At 46.5% G+C, this 19,404-nt stretch overlaps 1 protein-coding gene across 11 annotated transcripts in view; it reads left to right on the top strand.

Moving 5' to 3' along the window:
* ADGRL3 (adhesion G protein-coupled receptor L3) overlaps positions 1-19,404 on the top strand; it is a 1,472,013-nt gene that overhangs the window by 1,183,051 nt on the left and 269,558 nt on the right. For all 11 annotated transcript variants that reach the window (XM_069626103.1, XM_069626104.1, XM_069626102.1 and 8 more), the window contains one exon: positions 4,850-4,953. In XM_069626103.1, coding sequence (XP_069482204.1) covers positions 4,850-4,953 — 104 coding nt within the window. The remainder of the gene's footprint in view (positions 1-4,849; positions 4,954-19,404) is intronic.

Below are 19,404 nucleotides of genomic sequence, written 5' to 3'. Positions count from 1 at the left end.
TGCTCTTGCCTACAGGGCCAACGTGCACAGGAAGAACGAGCACTTGCCTTCCAGTAAATCATCAACACACGAACAATTGCCATAGATTGGAGGTTCTCTAGTAGCCTTGTGGGCAACGCATAAAAGATGAGCACCTTTTCAGCTCAAGAGTCTGTACCAAAATATTCTCTTGGAGCAGACTCTCAATGCCACACATTTTACCCATGGAATGACTTTGCTTTGATGTGGTCTTGTGAGGAGGTGTCTGGGAATTTGCATCGTCGCTTTTTGTGAACCCAAACTAAATTTTCAATTCAAATAAATGGCCGAAAATAACTCGTTTTTACTAATGAACTCAAAAACACCAAGGGTTGGCGGCACCCGCCCTCCGACAAAAGTGGGTGGACCCCATCCAATCGCAATTTGAGCCCTGAGCATATTATTATTATTATTGGTTTTTTATAACGCGCTTAATACCGAAGAGCACGGACCCGGGATTCTAACCTGTACTGCTCTGCGTCGTCTTGCTTCCAAGACAAACGCGTTGCCCCTGAACTATACTACCCGTGTCAATACTACATGTATTGGTGACATGTGGTAGGACACATCTCTCCTCCATTATTTAATGGAATTTGCTAGGCCCCTGTGCACAATCAGTCCTGTTTGACCGTAGCCACAGTGTTTCACGGAAGCACAATGTTGGCTAGTGTCACAATCTGAGTAAATGTAATACTATCTCACAGTTTCATAGTCCTTTTACTGCAGCCACTGATCTGTAGATGTGGCCATGTGTATGCCCTGTATGCCCTGTATGCCCTGTATGCCCTGTATGCTGAAGACCCGTTTGAGCTTGGTGGCCCAGAGCCTAGATGTACTGTTTACTCGAAACCTACAACCAATCATCCAAGCAGTCTGTGTCTCACTCTCTCTGGTCACTCGGACTGGCAAGACTTCATCAAGCAGGGGTTCACTCCTAAAACTTGAGTGACCGTGCAATGCTTGTACACTTTTCAGTCAGTTTAGGTTGTTTCAGTGTGGTGGAGGCAAAGGGTTTGATTGGGAAGTGCTATGCACAGAGCTGACTGTGGGGTTCAGCTCTTTGGGAATGAGGAGGCGTTTGCAGCCACACTATCCTTTGCGTGCTAGACGCGTGTTCCTAAATGCGTGTAGAAACCTTCATGAAGGAGTCCCCCAGAAAGAAGTAACACGAGAGACTGAGTCTGCAGCAAGGTCATTGTCAGGTCAGCCTTGGGTAACAGCATTTTGAAACACTCTCGTGCACGGAAATAATTGTGTATGAGCGCGATATAAATAAAATATCATATATGATATCATTTTGAATTTGGCATTTTTTGCTTTCAGTAGGCCTCATTACAAGTTTGGCGGTGCAGAACATTTTTGGCCGTAATTACATCACTGACATTCTTTTTGACGCTAATTGAATTGCTGCCAGTTGTACCATTCTGCCGAATTCTGACTTTGCAGGTGAAGTGGAGGATTGCATCTAGAGGTAAATCCCCCACCTCCCCCCACTTTACCTCCAGCAATCATCAGGTTTACAGCATTGGAATTACCATTTGCAGTAGAAAGAATCCCCGTGGAGTGATTGACACCGCCTTACTGCCACTCATCCCCTTAGTGTGTCAGTAATGGAGTCTGGCGGTCGCTTCCAATAGAAATCACGATGGGGCCCTGTGTCTTGAATGCACCAAATTTGCTGTTTTTATGCTGCTAGTGCAAGTTTTTTATTTTTATTTCTGTCCCCCCCCCTTTAGTCTTTACCATTGCAAAACCTAAATTGTACACACACTTTTGTATTTTAGTATAGGAAACCACATTGACCCTCTGTGATAGAATGCCGTCTGCTTAAGTTGGGAAAACCTGAACATGTTTGAATTTTATTAGGAAAATGGAAAATACTGTGGATAGGTCTGTTTTTGAAAGGTAAGTCTGCTAATCAGAACCCCATTTCATAATGCTGTATGCCAGAATGATAGTGCACTTAATTGCATTTGCTGAGACAGTCATCTGACAACCCCAGCACCAGCCATGCAGTGGCAGCACGGCAGCTTCAAAGGTCACATGTGCATTCATGACAGCTGCTGGAACACTAAGTTCTAATAGAAAGACGTGACTTTTTAATCATCTGGCCTTCTGATTCAAAACATAATAGAGTACACTAGTCAGCTTGGTAAGACCTTAAACTTTAACTGTAAGCTATGATTGATTATGGCAGGGTGGCTCCTGAGGTAACACAAACAGCCACAGGATTTTGATATCATATTATTGTCAGCTTGGTGAGCAGTGCTTCATTTATGACAGAGTTCATGTGTATAATTATATATATTTTTATAACGTGCTTAATACCAAAGAGGTTTCTAAGCGCGGACCCGGGATTCGAACCTGTGTTGCTCTGTGTCGTCTTGCTTCCAAGATGAGCGTGTTGCCAATGAGCTATACTACCCATGATAGTATGAGAAGTCCTGCAGCTGGTCTGGGTGTCTCCACAACAGCCATGCCCGGCAATGCTCAGGAAGCTGATCTTTTGATCCCCATGAGGAAGGCTAATACTTTTCCCTCCCTGGAGGTTCCCTTCGAATCAGACCTCCAAGGTTGGTTCTGACAAAACAGAGCCACTCTCACACCACAGTGTTCATAAATGATGTCCTCTGAACTCAGCAGGCATATGAAGGTGTTGGAATGATGGTAGCCCAGAGGAAAAGGTACCTCAGTAGAGGGGGTTCCACCATATTGCATTCTGGAAGGGCTCCCTAAAATGTCTACTCCTCCCTGCTTCCTGCAGACATAGTACCCTTGGTATGTCAGAAGGCAAAGGACACGTGTTAGAGCAGCCTGTAAGTAACATTGAAAATAGACTTGGGGTGGACCCTGTAACACTTTGAATTTATAAGGGAAGGAGACCCTTTCCATAGTGATTCATTGTTGGAATTCCAGAAGAAGGGTTCACTGGATCTCATGTGGGAGTATAGCCTATTCCAAAGTCCTCTCTGTCACAGAGGTGAATACTAAAGGCTCCAAGGATGAGAACGCTTTGCTCCCTACCCGTATCAAGGAAACATTTGGGGGGGACATAGCTGTGGACAAGGGCATTGCAGTGACACTCAAGAAACTGCTCACTGGCGATGGCAGATCCCTGCAGGTTTCCTCCACAAAACTTCCTGACTGGGAAGTACAGTTGGTCTCCTAGCAACCACAAAATCAAGAAAGCAACTCCTGGCTCTCCTTGTATCTACAAGCTGCCTCAAGGCTGGTTTGGGCACCAAAAACACCATCCAAGCTCCTGCACATGAACCATCAGAGTCCTCCCCAACCTCAACGCTAAACCACCTCTGCATCTCCGAGTCTTGTTGACAATGAAGCTCCTCTGTCTCTGAACCATTAACCTGCCGAGTCTTCTAGACTCCCCACCTCGACATCTCCACCTGGTCAACAGCTTCTTCGCGTTCCAAGCCATTGCCAACACAGAGCCTTATTGCTGTGTTAAGCAGGCCAAGATTGTTTGACACCGAAGGCCAGTCTCTGCTTCTCCACACCCGAGGCTGCCGAGTCTTCCGTAGCTGCTGACCTGACATCGCCTCGCGTCCCCAACATCTTCGACCTGCAAGAAATCACCGCTGCCAAACGGCATTCATCGTCGGATTCCGCACCACTGCTTTCTGGCTCAATACTGGCATAGCGCTGAAAGCACCCCGACTCCTGGTTCGATGAGGAAAAGCCTGACTCAACGCTGCTGAGTGCTTAAAACCAAGAACATAAGATATTTTAGGAGGCCCTTTCCCGTCTGCTTTGAAGGACATTAGTGACTTTTTAGGCCTGCTTCTTTCCCTTTTAAAGACACATCCTTGAACATTGACATTGCTGTTGAACTCTTCTGTGTGAGGATGCCTGTCTATTATTCAAGACTGCCCTTCATGCTCAAAGTCTGCATTCTCTGTATTTCCTCCACAGGGGTGGCTCGTTAGTATTTTTAATTAGTCATGTGCATTGATTATTTTGGTTTTTATAGAACCTTGTTTGGAAAGTCATTTATTTTGGTACCACTGCACTATTGAGGTTTGTGTTGAAACTCTATCTGCTCAAACCCATTCTGAAGAGTATAGCGTGCCGTGGGCCAGCGCTCCCAAAAGAAGTTTAGGAGCTATACCTCACATTCTATGCCTGTTTTTTACCTTTATGGTTGGAAACCGTTGGTTTAGGAGTCATGTGGGGCTGAGTAGAGGGCTTAGGCATAACTCACCTCTGCAGTAGTCATGTCATCACACCCTCCCAATCATTCTTCCAAAATGAAGTATGATGACTGACCACCATTTTGTAATGGCCGCCCTCCAGGCTTCTGTGAGCCAAATTGGTTTTAGAAGGTGTCAATCAAACCGTTTTATTCTGTAACTAATCAGATCTCGTCCAGAATACCTTGAGACTCACCACTCGCCCGTCTACATTTTAAAATCTGCCATTCACCCCGGCAGGGATGCGAACACTCTTGGAATTTGTGATGTGATGGCAGAACTGTGTTCGAAACATGCTTTTCAGACTTTCAGATTCCTCCAGATTCCCATCCATATTCATTCCCTCAGATCAGGGCAAGTCACACTGATGGATACTTTTTTTTTTAAATATGAGCAGCCAACTTCCCAGAAAGTAGGGACAGGTATGCCGTACCTCTAGGCAGGAAGGGTTATGTTGCACTTTTGAAAAGACTTAAATCCTCTGTACTCATGATTGAAACTATTAATCTTGCTATGTGATGTTGTGTGAATGTACGGCAGCGCACTGTTAATGTTCGCCATGTCTCATACGGTAATTGCCCAACATGGAGTACAGTCTGACTTTTCTCATTTTTTTTTTTTAGGGGTGGCAACCTACCTGTGCATAGCGCCAGATGGAATATGGGATCCTCAGGGGCCCGACTTTAGCAACTGCTCCTCGCCCTGGGTCAATCACATCGCTCAGAAGGTAAGCTGGATCGCCTGCTGGCACGTTCATCTCGCACAGCGCGCAGTGGCGGAAAGAGACCGCCGACCTGTGGTATGAAGGACGAATGTCTGTCCATCGATTCCATGGCCACCAGAGTTGGGGAGGGGGGAGTTTATCCTCCAAGGATACGAGAATTGTGGGGAATTCACTTTGACGCCACTTTTCATTAGAAAATGAGTGGTTCTTCTATTTGATCAATACAAAGCCAACTCATTGAGCTGTATGACTTAATTCAGCTCTCATCAATGAGGATGTATGAAGCCAGTGTTGAGCATGGCATACTATGTCTCATGTTAATGTCTAGCAGTGTCCAGCAGTTGAACCAGTTCTTAATTGGGTGCCTCCCATTCTTCTGTCAACGGAAGTCCATCAGAGCTCATATTACGCTCCAGTTTTTCTTATAATTGGTCTGCGTTGTCAGTGGATTATTGTATCCGAGCCACTGCTCATTAAACGGGAACCTCAACAATGAAAAACAGAATATTTTAAATGTCAAGCTGAATCTTTGAAACCTCCATAGGATTGTTTATAAATAACCAACCAACTATGCCCAGGTGCTGTGTTATATAGTTTGGACACAGAACCGGAGAAGGGGCCCTTGATAAAGTGGCATGTACGAGCACACACACAAATAATGATTATAGCTTAGGATAATGGGGTGGCACCTGGGGTGGCCAATCAGATTCCAGTCGTAGCCCGTGCCACCGCAGGCCACTCCCTGGACAGGCCTCTGCCTTGATAACACACACACATTTGGTCAGGGCAACAGCTATCTTACATCATCGCTGAAGACGTAAGAACCCAAATAACTGTTTTATGTCAGCCATTTTAATCCATTATTAGTGACCTACATGATATAACACTCTGTACAGCATATAGCGACTGCTAAGATCAATCGTGGTCAAGTGTTCAGGCCAGGTCCACTTCAGCACTGGCCACGCTGTGGTAATGGCTCAGAAAGTAGCACCATGTATGAAGACATCAACATGCCTGTTGCTAGAATGTTTGTGCAGGGTAACAAGGTTTAAACAAGTGTAGCTGCATCCTTCCCAAATAATTTGACATCCACTACTCTGCTTCGGCCACTTGCTACGGTGGTGCACTGCGCTATTCATATGCAGGACCTGAATGCCCACATGTGGAGCGAGGGAATGTATCCTGCTAGAAACGTCAAGCTTTCCTTCCACGAGTGAGGAGCTGAATTGCCTGGCCAGGCCTTACTGTGCACATCCAGTTGAACCGAATTAGGCAAGTAGTTCCTTTTAACAGCGCTCTGGGGCTAGGGGGGAGGGGGGCAGGGGAGGGGGTACAAATAAATGGATTATTACTGTACTGGTTAGAATGCATCTCCAGAGATGCCCAAATGATTCCCAGTGCAGGTCACTTGCACACAAGTTGCTGTGGAATTGTGGATATGCGAGTGTGGTGCAGATGCCAGCCCCAATGCTCATTGGCTGGCTGAAACCGCATCCACGCGTGCCACGAAAATGCAAAATGCGGGGTCCATCACACTGGCAAATACCCCTCCATGGAAGAGCATGTAATGTTATTTCCGAAGGCGTGAACCTTCTTAGAAAAGTGTCCCCAGTGTATGCTTTGGCAGCACTCTATTGCCAAACTGCCGCTCACACCTCTGTGTGCAGGAAACGCGAAGGTGCCGGGATCCACTAAGAGCCGCATTGAAGTGAACAACAATTGCAATGGGGAAAATAATGTTATTGGGTATTACGTAGCATGGCTTCCGCCATTTGCCTTCCTCTTGGCGCTTTAGGCCCTAGAACAGAGTGTGGGATGGTTAGTGGTGGAGCAGGTGGAGAACAGGGTAGTTGGTCCTGAAAGCATCTAGTTATTAAGAAAAGTGGTGATGCGTGAGAGTGTTGCATGGTGAGATTGCAGGGTCTGATTTTCTTTATCCGCACTCAAGCTACTGAGACACCGCCACAGATTAAACACACAATGCAGGAATGTTCTTCTTCCTATTGTTTTCATCATGCAAAGTGTGAGAATACAGTGCTGACTGTAAATGTCTGCCGTGGACTGCTATGCTTATCATGCTCTGGGGACAAGAAGGCAACACAAGTATTCAAATGGGTATCCACAGGCCTTTGTCACCACAGATGCATTGCAGCGATCAAACATAGCATCTGCTGAGCAGAAGGTAAACGTGGCTCCTGAGACATTGGCATCTCCCAGTAAGCGGGAGCTACCTCCATGGAATGAGGAGCAAGTACATAGCAAGTTGCAAATCTTAAATTCCACATGAGTGGCAAACTACATAACGCTTGTGTCCATTATATATGAACCCTCATGCTTTAAATGTCTTTTAGATGTGTCCTAATGCTCATTTAGACAGAATCACAAACACCCAGAGAGTTAGTCTCACATAGGTATGTTTCTATGGCACCAGGTGACATGGGGAGACGAAGGTAGCGCCTGGTCACTGTTCGTTTCAAGCAAACCTGGCTCCAGGAGCTAAATAACTCCCAACTCCGGGCAATTTTGATCCCTGACTTTGGTCAAAATGGTGTATGGTTTAGTGCTGCTTTGAATGGCTATTGGATGGTTGCACAGTGTGAAAATTGTAGTTTAATGTCTGTGTCAATGTGGGTTGAAGTGGTGCGCCTCCGTTGCCTCAGGCCAACCCCCATTGCTTCCGAGTCCCCTCCAAATACCCGTGGTTCAAACCATTTGCACATGTTAAACTGGAGTAGACGTGTAAAAACTGCCCCACCTGATGCACAGAGGAGATTGTTCCTGCCCCACAAATGTTCCATTCATATGGGGAAACAACATCATGAGGCGCCCCTCTGCTGCGAAAAAAAGAGGGCAGCAATCCCCGCCCTACAGGGCCCACTACTGCATGGAAAATCACTATGGACTCTACTGAGGTGGTGGCTACTGGGGAATTCCACTGCGTGACCTGGGAGCAACCCCATCATGCCGCTGGCCACCAGAGGCACCCGCTTCTTGTGCAAAAGCTCTGCACCGTGGGGTAGTGGAGGCCCCTGCAGCCTCCTTGGTGCGGGAGGCCTCGCTGCAATATGTCCTGGAGGGGGCCCCTCCAGGACCCTTTTTTAATCTCAGGCTTAAAAAATAGTTTCTTTTTGAAGTCACTCTGGCTTCATAAAGAAATTATTTCCATTGATGTAATGGAAATAATTGCTTTATGAAGGCAGAAGGACTTCAAAAAGAAACTATTTCTTTTTTTAATTCATAGGCGCCGCCCAACCCAATGACATGGAAGCTTCCTGGTTGGAGGGCTCCATGTCACGGGGTGAGGGGAGAGAGTCCTATGACTTCGAAAATAAATAGTTTATTTTGTAAGTCCTTAAGCCTTCATAAAGAAATTATTTCCATTACAGTAATGGAAATAATTTCTTTATGAAGATATAGGGACTTTAAAAAGAAACTATTTTTGACATCACAGGGCTCCCCTGCACACGTGACATGGAGCCTCCAGCTCCATCACAGGAACAATCGTGCCTGCTGCATGGAGCTGGAGGTCTCAATCCCTGTCTTGGATCAATGGATTGAAAGATAAGAACATGTATTTTGTGTGTATGTGTGTGCGTGCATGTACATATGTACATGTATATAATGTGATATGTGTGAATGAGAGAGTGAGTGCATGATGTATGGCTGCCTGGGTGTGAGTGTATGGTGAAAGGATGCACGTGTAAATATATGGGTGACGGTGTGTGTGTGTCAGAGTTTATGGTGAATGCTCTGATTACTTACCTGTAATCTTAATTACTCCTAATTATACTGTGACAAATCAACTTCCGGGGCCTCGGTGGTCCAGGGATGAATATTGGTTTCTAAACCATCAATAAACCCCACACCTCTAGTACACCAGAAGGAATCTGAACAGATTGGAATACAAGTGAGTTGTCCAATTTTGGTAAAGTGGACGGAATGGCAGACTTATCTCTGCAAGGTTGTGGATTGTTGATTAGTTGTAACGCAGCGAAAATACAATTATTACCCAATGATAAAAGGGACTATCTAGTCAAGGTTGTATAAAAATATCTACTTTATTATTATTACCACAACTAACAGTTCTAGCACACTACAATTACAACCCACACTGTGAAGGAACACAGAGGATAGACAGTTTCACAAAGGAAAGGGATGCTCTCTGGATACTGACAGGAGGGTAGTTGGTAAAGCAATCAGTCTTACTTTCAGGGTTATTTGATTTCAATGCCAAAGGGGCAAAGGGTTGTAACTGTCTCTAGGGGCCTTCAGAGAAGGACCATGGGGGGCAGAACCGCAATGTACCTGGTGCTGAAGAGGTTCTTGGTGCTCGACAACGTCGAGGTGGTTCCAGGCCGCTTCACATCCTGTGAGACAGAGTTGGTGGTGGGAGACAGCTGCGGGTACCAGGCGGCAGGCAGTTCAGCAAGTGAGGCTGGACGGACGTCTGCAGGCTGTCCTTTGCAGTGCCTGAGGGCCAAGACTTGTTGTCTCTGTGCTGGTTGGCAGATCTGGAATGCTGGTTGAGGCATATCGGACAGCTCTGGTAACTGCAGCATGACAACTGTCAGCGGTGCAGCCTGGTGCTGTTTGAGGACTCGACTGTCTCGAAATTGTCCTTGAAAAGATGGCCACTGGATGTGCTTGAGTGGCACTCCTCGTAGCTTCTTCGCAAGGCTTGTGTCCTTTCAAGGCTGATGGCCCAAAGCTCAGGAGGGTGTTAGCAGGCAACGGCCTTGTCCTTTATCCAGAGACTCTATGGCACTTCCCACCTATGAAGCGTGCTGTCAGTTGTGCTGGCTGCGTACCCGTTCTAGAGCTGCTGGACAGGTCCTCTGAGTCGGTATCTCCATGTGTTCCCTTGGAGATGTTAAGGGGAGGGATTTTGCTTCCCTCTTGGAACTCCTGGCCTTCCTTCACTGGCGGAAGATGTAAGGTAGACTCGGGTCCAAATGAGTCCTCCTCCTTACTCCTTGCAAAGTCTTCAGATGATCTGATCAGTGAGGGGCTCAGCCCTCTTTTAAAACCAAATGGGCCCCAGTGATGGGTGCAGGATAAGCCCATCTTAATGAACCAATCCTGGGTCCCCACCAACAATCTTCCATGATGCTTCAGGTCAGAATCAGAGTGCTTGGCAACAGACAGGGGAAGGATGACAACATATACTTTTAAGTCCCACCCATCTTCCCGTCTGCTGTACATCAAAGTGTCTCCCTAATTAACTGAGCCCAATGCGGTGCTTGGTCACAACATGGGCCTCCTTTGAAGTAGAGGGTTGCAGGAAGACTCATCTCCTACAATTCACATACTTCCTTGCTCTGAAAGGAGTGGTTCCATGCAGGACATTCACTGCCCTTTCATACCAAGGAGGGGTTTTAGTACCAAGTGGACACATTGCATTACAAAGAGGGGTTGGTCTCTGGTCTCCATCGTCACTTTTTGCACCCAGGCCTTCCTTGAGGCCTGCTAATTAACATTCATCAGTATTCGCTGCCACATGCAAGGTGTAACAATGGAGATACAAATCCATGGGGCTTTGAAATGCTAATCAGGCTGCCCACGGCCAGAGGCTTTTGATGTACCCACAGCTGTCTGGTGTCAGCTACACATGATAGGGGAGGGCTCTGCTGGTAAGCCGTTTCCTCCCAGAGTACATGACTATTTTTCTGCTGTTCTGTGAGTGTGGAAAATATGTGCGGGAATTGAACAACATATTTTCTGGAGGTTGATCTCCCATCATTATTTCGTTTAAATAAACAAAAATCAAAAAGCTCTGGTGAGCACACTCTCCCTGTGCAGGTGTTCTAATTCCTCACAGCTACTCTTCCTTGAATCAGTACTTAACTATGTGGCAAGATGCCTTGTAGGTAACTATTGGGACGAGAAAGAGGGACATGGAGGTAAATCAATGTCGAGGAGCTGATTTTGGAGTTTGGCGTGGTAGTCTAGGCCAGCCCAGAGTGAGGTGCGAACTGTGATTTATTGCTGGGCACGTGGGGGTTGGGGGGATCCGCCCTCAGCAAGGATTGAATGGGGGACCCCAAATGTTGTTCTACGCCACTGCAGAGTGGTAGTTGCTGCCACACTACCACTGGCAAATGTCCTTAGAAACTAATGTTAGAGTAGTGAATGCAGGATTTGAGCTTTCCCCGACACCCACGTACGCTGCACGCATTAGCATCGCTTACATGGATCTGGTCTGATAGCTCTTAAATTCTGAACGATGGCACCTGTGTTACTCTGCACATTTGTGTACATCTTCCTGTCAAGATTAAAAAGAGAAAGCACACGCTGGTGCACGAGCTAACCAGCGTAAACGGCAAAATGGCTGCATGGATCCGTCGCAATGATTCACACATTCTCCAAATCAATGCAAATAAATATATTGCTCCCTCCACACCCTCCAAGTTACTTGATAAATTATGGAGTGCGACAAAGCATTTATCAGCGTAAAAAACCGCATTAGCATGCGACAACAAAATCCTCTACGATTTTAATAATCAGCAGCTCTTGCTTGGTTGCAATACGTAGACGGCTTTTTTTTATTAGTAATGCTCAGTGGTGCTCTGAGTTGATTGCATTACAAACACAGACCAGATGTGCCTTCACGCCGGCGAGGCTGCGAGTTGAATCCTTATTATAGCAATTTATGTGAATGTATTCACTCCCCATAACCAAATGAGAGAGCCCCGTGTTGACAGGCTGCATGTGGCCTGGCATTTGCGAAAGGTTTCTCCTCCGAGCAATTACAGCAAATGAACTCGGCCTGCCGCTCTTCCCTCCTTCGTTTTTGTTTCGTTTTAAAGTCCGTTCAGAGCCAATAATGCAACGAGCAAAAAAATAAATACTCACCCCGCGTTCACCAGGTGATGATTACCCAATCTGCATCCCTGCACATTTCCGCCTCAGAAAGAACTTTCTGGAATGAATTCATGCCAATGCAAATTCGGAATGTGTCGCACATTAATAGCAGCGGCCACCGAACAGCCTTTTCATGTTCCCTGGGTGGCTTTATCAGGGCCTTTCCAGGCCTGCAAAAGGCCTGCGCTGTTTACTTGGAGAAACCAGTGTAACGTCGCGCGTTGCGTAGGTCATTTTGGGGTATTGCCAAGCAGCGGTTCCTATGGCTCGCAGGCTTTCCTGTGCAGTCAACTTCTCCGTTGAGTATGTACCTCATTATAATCTGCTGCGGCGGATAATAAAACCTGAATACAAAAAAAAACAACATTGCGGCGGACACAAGAAAACCCATGACCAACTTGACTCGTAGTTCTCGGAGGTTTCCACTAGGTGGCAGTCAACGGTTCTTGTGAGCCAGCGAAGCCACAAGCAATCCTCACCAACGTGATAGATAACCAGCGCGGGCAGGGCCGTCACGAGGGGAGTGCAGGGGGGGGCAAACTGCCCCGGGCCTCGCGCTTGCTGGGGGCCTCGCGGCCCCCTCTCCTAAGTGGAAGGCAGCACAGTCTCCTGTGTCCTTTATTCACACGGGGGACTGTGCTGCCCCTGCAATGATTTTGCTGTTAATTGTGAAGCCGTTTGGCTCCGCAACAAACAGCAAAATAATGGGAGACAGCAGGGCTCAGAAGTGGGCTCTGCGGCCTCCCGTCATTCAGCTGAAAACGTGGACATGCTGAATGACAAGAGAGGAGTTCTCTCTTGTCAATCAGTGACTGATGGGAGAGGAGTTCTCTCTTGTCAGTCAGTGTGTTCACGTTACTCAGCGTGATCACGCTGACTGATGGGAGAGGAGACCTCTCCTGTCAGTCAGTGTGTTCATGTTGTCAGTGTGTTCACGCTGACTGATGGGAGAGGAGTTCTCTCTTGTCAGTCAGTGACTGATGGGAGAGGAGTCCTCTCTTGTCAGTGTGTTCACGTTGCTCAGCGTGACCACGCTGACTGACAGGAGAGGAGTTCTCTCTTGTCAATCAGTGTGTTCAGGTTGCTCAGCGTGACCACGCTAACTGATGGAAAAGGACTCCTCTCCTGTCAGTCAGTGTGTTCATGTTGTCAGTGTGTTCACGCTGACTGATGGGAGAGGAGTTCTCTCTTGTCAGTCAGTGACTGATGGGAGAGGAGTTATCTCCTGTCAATCAGTGTGTTCATGTTGCTCAGCGTGACCACGCTGACTGATGGGAGAGGAGTCCTCTCTTGTCAGTGTGTTCACGTTGCTCAGCGTGACCACGCTGACTGACAGGAGAGGAGTTCTCTCTTGTCAATCAGTGTGTTCAGGTTGCTCAGCGTGACCACGCTAACTGATGGAATAAGACTCTTCTCCTGTCAGTCAGTGTGTTCATGTTGTCAGTGTGTTCACGCTGACTGATGGGAGAGGAGTTCTCTCTCGTCAGTCAGTGACTGATGGGAGAGGAGTTCTCTCTTGTCAATCAGTGTGTTCACGTTGCTCAACGTGACCACGCTAACTGATGGAAAAGGACTCCTCTCCTGTCAGTCAGTGTGTTCATGTTGTCAGTGTGTTCACGCTGACTGATGGGAGAGGAGTTCTCTCTTGTCAGTCAGTGACTGATGGGAGAGGAGTTATCTCCTGTCAATCAGTGTGTTCATGTTGCTCAGCGTGACCACGCTGACTGATGGGAGAGGAGTCCTCTCTTGTCAGTGTGTTCACGTTGCTCAGCGTGACCACGCTGACTGACAGGAGAGGAGTTCTCTCTTGTCAATCAGTGTGTTCAGGTTGCTCAGCGTGAGCACGCTGACTGATGGGAGAGGAGTTCTCTCGTCAGTGTGTTCACGTTGCTCAGCGTGACCACGCTGACTGATGGGAGAGGTCTCCTCTCCTGTCAGTCAGTGTGTTCACGTGCTCAGTGTGACCACACTGACTGACAGGAGAGGAGTTCTCTCTTGTCAATCAGTGTGTTCATGTTGTCAGCGTGATCACGCTGACTGATGGGAGAGGAGTTCTCTCTTGTCAGTCAGTGTGTTCACCTTGCTCAGCATGACCACACTGACTGATGGGAGAGGAGTTCTCTCTTGTCAGTCAGTGTGTTCACGTTGCTCAGCATGACCACACTGACTGATGGGAGAGGAGTTCTCTCTTGTCAGTCAGTGTGTTCACCTTGCTCAGCGTGATCACGCTGACTGATTGGAGAGGAGTTCTCTCTTGTCAGTCAGTGTGTTCACGTTGCTCAGCATGACCATGCTGATTGATGGGAGAGGAGTTCTCTTTTGTCAGTCAGTGTGTTCACGTTGCTCAGCATGACCACGCTGACTGACAGGAGAGGACTGCTCTCCTGTCAGTCAGTGTGTTCATGTTGTCAGCGTGATCACGCTGACTGATTGGAGAGGAGTTCTCTCTTGTCAGTCAGTGTGTTCACGTTGCTCAGCGTGACCATGCTGATTGATGGGAGAGGAGTTCTCTTTTGTCAGTCAGTGTGTTCACGTTGCTCAGCATGATCACGCTGACTGATAGGAGAGGACTCCTCTCCTGCCACCCACTGTGTTCATGTTGTCAGCGTGATCATGCTGACTGATGGGAGAGGAGTTCTCTCTTGTCAGGCAGCATGTCTACGTGTCGGCCGTGTGGATGCTTTTTAAGGGTGCATGGAGGTAAGGTAAGTGTTTTTTATTTTAAATTAAATTAGTATGTATATGTGTATGTATGAATGCATGCATGCATGTTGGTGTTTGTGTCAATGCTGTGTTTTGTTTTATGTATGCATGAATGTATGGAGTTGTGTAACTGGTGGATGAATGCATGGGTGAAAGTGTTTTTTTGTGAGTGTGTGTTCAGCACCACCCCTAAATGTAGCTGCCCTGGGGGCCACTCCATTAAAGGGTGGGTTCATGGCATCAGAGGTGCATCTAGGCTAAAATGTCAGGGGGCAAAGAGGGCTAACACTTCAAATGTTGGGAGAGGCGCTAACGTCAGAGGCTGTGAGGAAAGGGCAAACTTCCTTGTGTGGGGGCACCTAACATCTTTCCACATTTCGAATGAGACTATTCTGTTGAAGCTTCAATGTTACAAGCAGCTACCTCTTGCCTTCATTTCTGAAACGTCACACTTAAGGACTGCTGTGAGAATGAGATATCTCATGTCACCACTTCCCTTCTAATCACTCCCCTAGCATGCAAGTGCTAACCCCACATCACGATTTCAATTACCTAAAAATGTATGCATATGAATGCAGGTGCTAACAGTGAAATGACTTCTCATGACCATGCTAATCCCTATGGCAATTCTCACCCAGTTCCTGCCTTCCCCACCAAAAACACCTTCTCACTGGAACTCTTGAGCTACCTTTAAACAGTGTTTCCTCAAAGGAGTCTTCTGAGAATTCATGACTTCATTGGAGTTGTAAGCACGTAACTGGTGTAATAAAAATGTCTTAATCAGGTCTGCCTTTGGCCACTTAATTTAAAAACACCCTGCGTGTCTTTCACTGAAGTTCTTTTAAAAATAAGCATTGGCAAAGCCAACAGTTTTGGCTTGTGTACAAGTATTAGGCATTTACCAGGCACTGCTATCAGCTGCTCAGGTACTCAAACCATTTTGCACTGGCACTATCAATAGCCAGCTAATACCAGTACAGAAGTGTCTTTCCCATGCCTACATGAATGCCCAAAGTGTTAGCATTGTCAGTGCTCTTTTTGCTTTATGCTTGATGCACAGGACTATGCATCAAGGTTAAAGCAAACATACTACTTGGCTAAATTGGCCCACATTGAATGTAGGCCAATCTAGCCAGAAATAACACTTATAGTACACAGTCAGCCTGGATATACTTTCTGTGGCATGGCATTTTTACTGGCTGGGAGTCCGTACATGGTAATAATGGCATATATTGATGCAGCCCGCATCGACATAATTAGAACAACCAGCATGACTATATTTTTATACTAGCATATCTCGCGTGGAAAGGCGGCATGAAATGTATTGGAAAATGTTCCTATGCACAATTTGTGATTTGCAACTATTGGGAATTTCCATGTGCTTTTATACAAAACCAATTGCAAACTGTATGGATTTCTACCCAATTTTGCAAAGAAAGTGCTGTAAAATGCATACTTTTAACCCAATGTTTCAAACATTTTCTTGGGAGTGAGAACCCCCCTCAAGCAACCCTTGTTTGGTATGGGCTCCCTCACTGTGCTCTGTTGATCCTGCCTAATCGGCACAAATATTTAAGCCTCTTAAGTTCAGAAATGTACCAGCCTCCACTGTATATCATTTGTCACTGTGTATGATGCGTGTTTTAATGCGCGCACAGGGGCAGGGTACTCCTTAATGATATGATATGGCATTTATAACGTGCCTGTACACAAGTGTTTCTAGGCGCGACAAGGCAGGAGGGAGAAACAAAAGAGTAGGACAAAACACAGATCTTACTAGGCCTTGTGTCATTCAGATCGCTCAAGAGCAGGGAAGGGGGAGGGAGAAGTGCCGAGGGTGGGGTAGGATGCAGAAGTTCAGGAACAAAGAAGAAACAAGAGTGCAGCCAACGGGTGGCAAGTGGGGGTACTCATAAGTGCAGCCAACGGGTGGAGAATAAGAGCAGGAGTGGGGACTGTAGGGTTACAGATACAGACCACAAGTGCAGGGGAGCCAAGAGGCAGTGCGGGATTGCAACAGGACAGGCAGGGCACTGGGCCCGAATTCAGAGCTTGACCAGGTGACCAGTGCATGGATCAGGCAGGTGATCAGCAAGGGAGAGGAAGAGAGAAAGCGTAATCAAAGAGATAGGTCTTGAGTTGCTTCCGGAACCAGAGATGGTTCTCCTCAAGTTTCAGCGAGGCAGGGAGGCTGTTTACAGAGGGAGGCCCCAGCCAAATAAAGAGATCTGCCCTCAACTCTTTGCTTGGAAAAGTGACAAACCCTCAGAGAATTGGAGGTGGCGCAGTGGAGAGCTCATGCCATCCTATATATATTTATTCATATGATAAAAAAGTTAGTCTGGCATGAACCTTTCTTCAGTAGAGAAATCTAACTTTGCTGTAGTTGATTTGTAGTTGTATTAATAAACCATATTTGGAATCCTGCACACAAACTCAAGGGGAGATTTCTCAAGTCTCCTGTTTGCGGATGTGCCACCGCTGGCTGATTGCAAAACATTGTAAGGGGGTCTCACCAAATGTTTTGCCCTGGGCCTCACCACATCTTCTGACAGCCCTGAGCGCGGGTTTGTATTTTTTTTATTGTATTAGTATTTCTTTGAAGAACTGGCATGTCAATTTCGATCACAAATAACTAACATTAACACATTTACAGATGGTGGATACCATACCGCAATGATGAGAGCACGTGGAGAGCCCACCTACAGAGATAATGTGGTTCTTCTCTCCCCTCCCACACTTCAGTTCATGGGAATATTAGCATGGGCCCTATTAGCTCTGGGGGTTGGTGGTGGGGGGATGGGGAGCTTTCAGAAGTGGCCTTACGTCTGCGTATATTAACAGACCTTTACCAATTGGAGCTGTAAGGTTTAGGCAATCTTAGCCGCGAAAAACCTTTACTTCTCGCTTTATCTGAAGTGTGCTCTCATTGGATTGGGCATCTCCTGCCCGAATCCCTTTGTGTCGCTACCGTATTCTTTGAAATCTGGTTTCTGAACTTGATACGCCTGTTGGGAAAGCGATGCATTATGCTGTCTAGATAGGGTGACCAGACGTCTGGGTTATCCCAGGACACTCCAGGGAAATCACCTGACGTCCCGTGGTCCTGGGACTTATTTTATTTTATAAACCCCATCTGGGGTTTCGCCTACGGTCCTTATTTTGCCGGGATCCGATTTGCAAATCCCAAAATCGGGTCCCGGCGCAACTTTACCTGTACGAATGGGGGTGTGAAATCTCTCCCCGGCGCTCTCTTCCAAAGCCTGAGGCGTCTTTGTCCGTCAGCAAAGCTTTATAAAAGATTGCTTGAATTGTGTACTTTTTAAGCCATCTTTTATAAACCTCGAAATATGTCAAGGAATCCCCAGGTTCGCCGAGGGTTAAAGATTCCTCGGCGACCTGGGGAGGGGGAGTGGGGAAACAAAAGGACAGTATCTTCCTCTGGTGAATCCTCGCGCGAGGGCTCAGCAGAGGAAGTTACAGTGACTGACAGAAGTCACTTCTGTCAGCTTGACTGACTTAATGGCGGGCAAATCTCCCGTTGCGGCTGCAGTGGGATAATGTGTCCCGCCAATGCTGTGTTGGGACCGGGGGGGGGGGGCAGCAGGGCCCTAGCTCAGCCCCACCTTTTGGAGAATGCGAGGCCCCGGCACACTTAAAGCACTATATATATATATATATATATATGTATATATATATATTCACATGGGGACGTCATGTGTAGGTTCCATAGTTTAATAATTCATCTTATATCAATATAATGTTTACAAATTGGTAAGGCAGGCGCTCTGTTACCAGTTATTGGCTTCTCCTCCAAACGCACATTTTCATGACTCCATCAATCTTCAGGGAGGCTGAGTTTCTTTGCTGTTTCAGGCGTGTCTTCATTTCTTTTTCAGGTGTGGTAAGTTAATTGACTGAGGATTCTGGTACTTGTATTTTTCACACTTGATTTTACTGGCAGGTGACTGGAAACAACTCCCTCCATACCTGAAATGAAGACACGCCTGAAAAAGCAAAGAAACACAGCCTCCCTGAAGATTGATGGAGTCATGAAAACGTGCGTTTGGAGGAGAAGCTAATGCAGGAAAACTTGACTGGCAACAGAGCGCCTGCCTTGTCACCAATTTTTAAACATTGTTCCAGGAGTCCCGGGCTCAAAAGGCAGCCGCATTATATCAATATAAGCAACTGAGTAGTAACATCTCAGACAAAACGTCAAAGCATCATCACATCACTACCACATACACAAAAACACACGTGTAAAAACAAATCAAAAGTGCTCAGTGCAGGCTTGCAAGCAGAGAAAAAAAAAAACTTGCTCAGTGAAAATTAGTGCAAAGGACAAAAAGCATACATTAATGGAATCAATCTTTTAAAAAAAACATTGATGTTCCATGAGTAGGGAACCTGTAGATCACGCTGGTTAAAAGAACTGTGTTTAGTTGCAAGAATATCAGAGCGAGAATACACACTGACAGATCTGATACAGAAATCAGTCTTATTCCAAAAACAAAGACAGTCAAATCTATCCAGGAATACTCCAATAATAGTCAACTAGAAGAGACAAGAATACACACGTTTGTCTTCAACCTTGAGCTCCAAAAGGTACACTCCAACCAACACCCCCTTTGCTAGTTTCAACAAATGGCATAACCTAAAAAAGGCCAATGTTTTCTTCAGGATTAGAGGACCATAATTCACCTCAAAAGAGTTGGGTAAACCAATCGTGTGTCCCACCTGACAATGGTGGAGCCATTGTGTAAGAGTAACGGGAGGTTTTCTCAGAAAAAATGGAGGCTTCCACAACGCTCGGTTGAGCACCATCTAGGAAAAAGCTTGGAATCACCTTAGTTGGGTAAATGCGTCGCCCAAAAAATATATATAGCT

Source organism: Ambystoma mexicanum, chromosome 6p (assembly GCF_040938575.1).
Source record: "Ambystoma mexicanum isolate Mex_15411 chromosome 6p, UKY_AmexF1_1, whole genome shotgun sequence".
Lineage (NCBI taxonomy): Eukaryota > Metazoa > Chordata > Amphibia > Caudata > Ambystomatidae > Ambystoma > Ambystoma mexicanum.
Note: the sequence above shows the minus strand (reverse complement) of the source record. Positions and strands in the feature narration are given on the sequence as shown.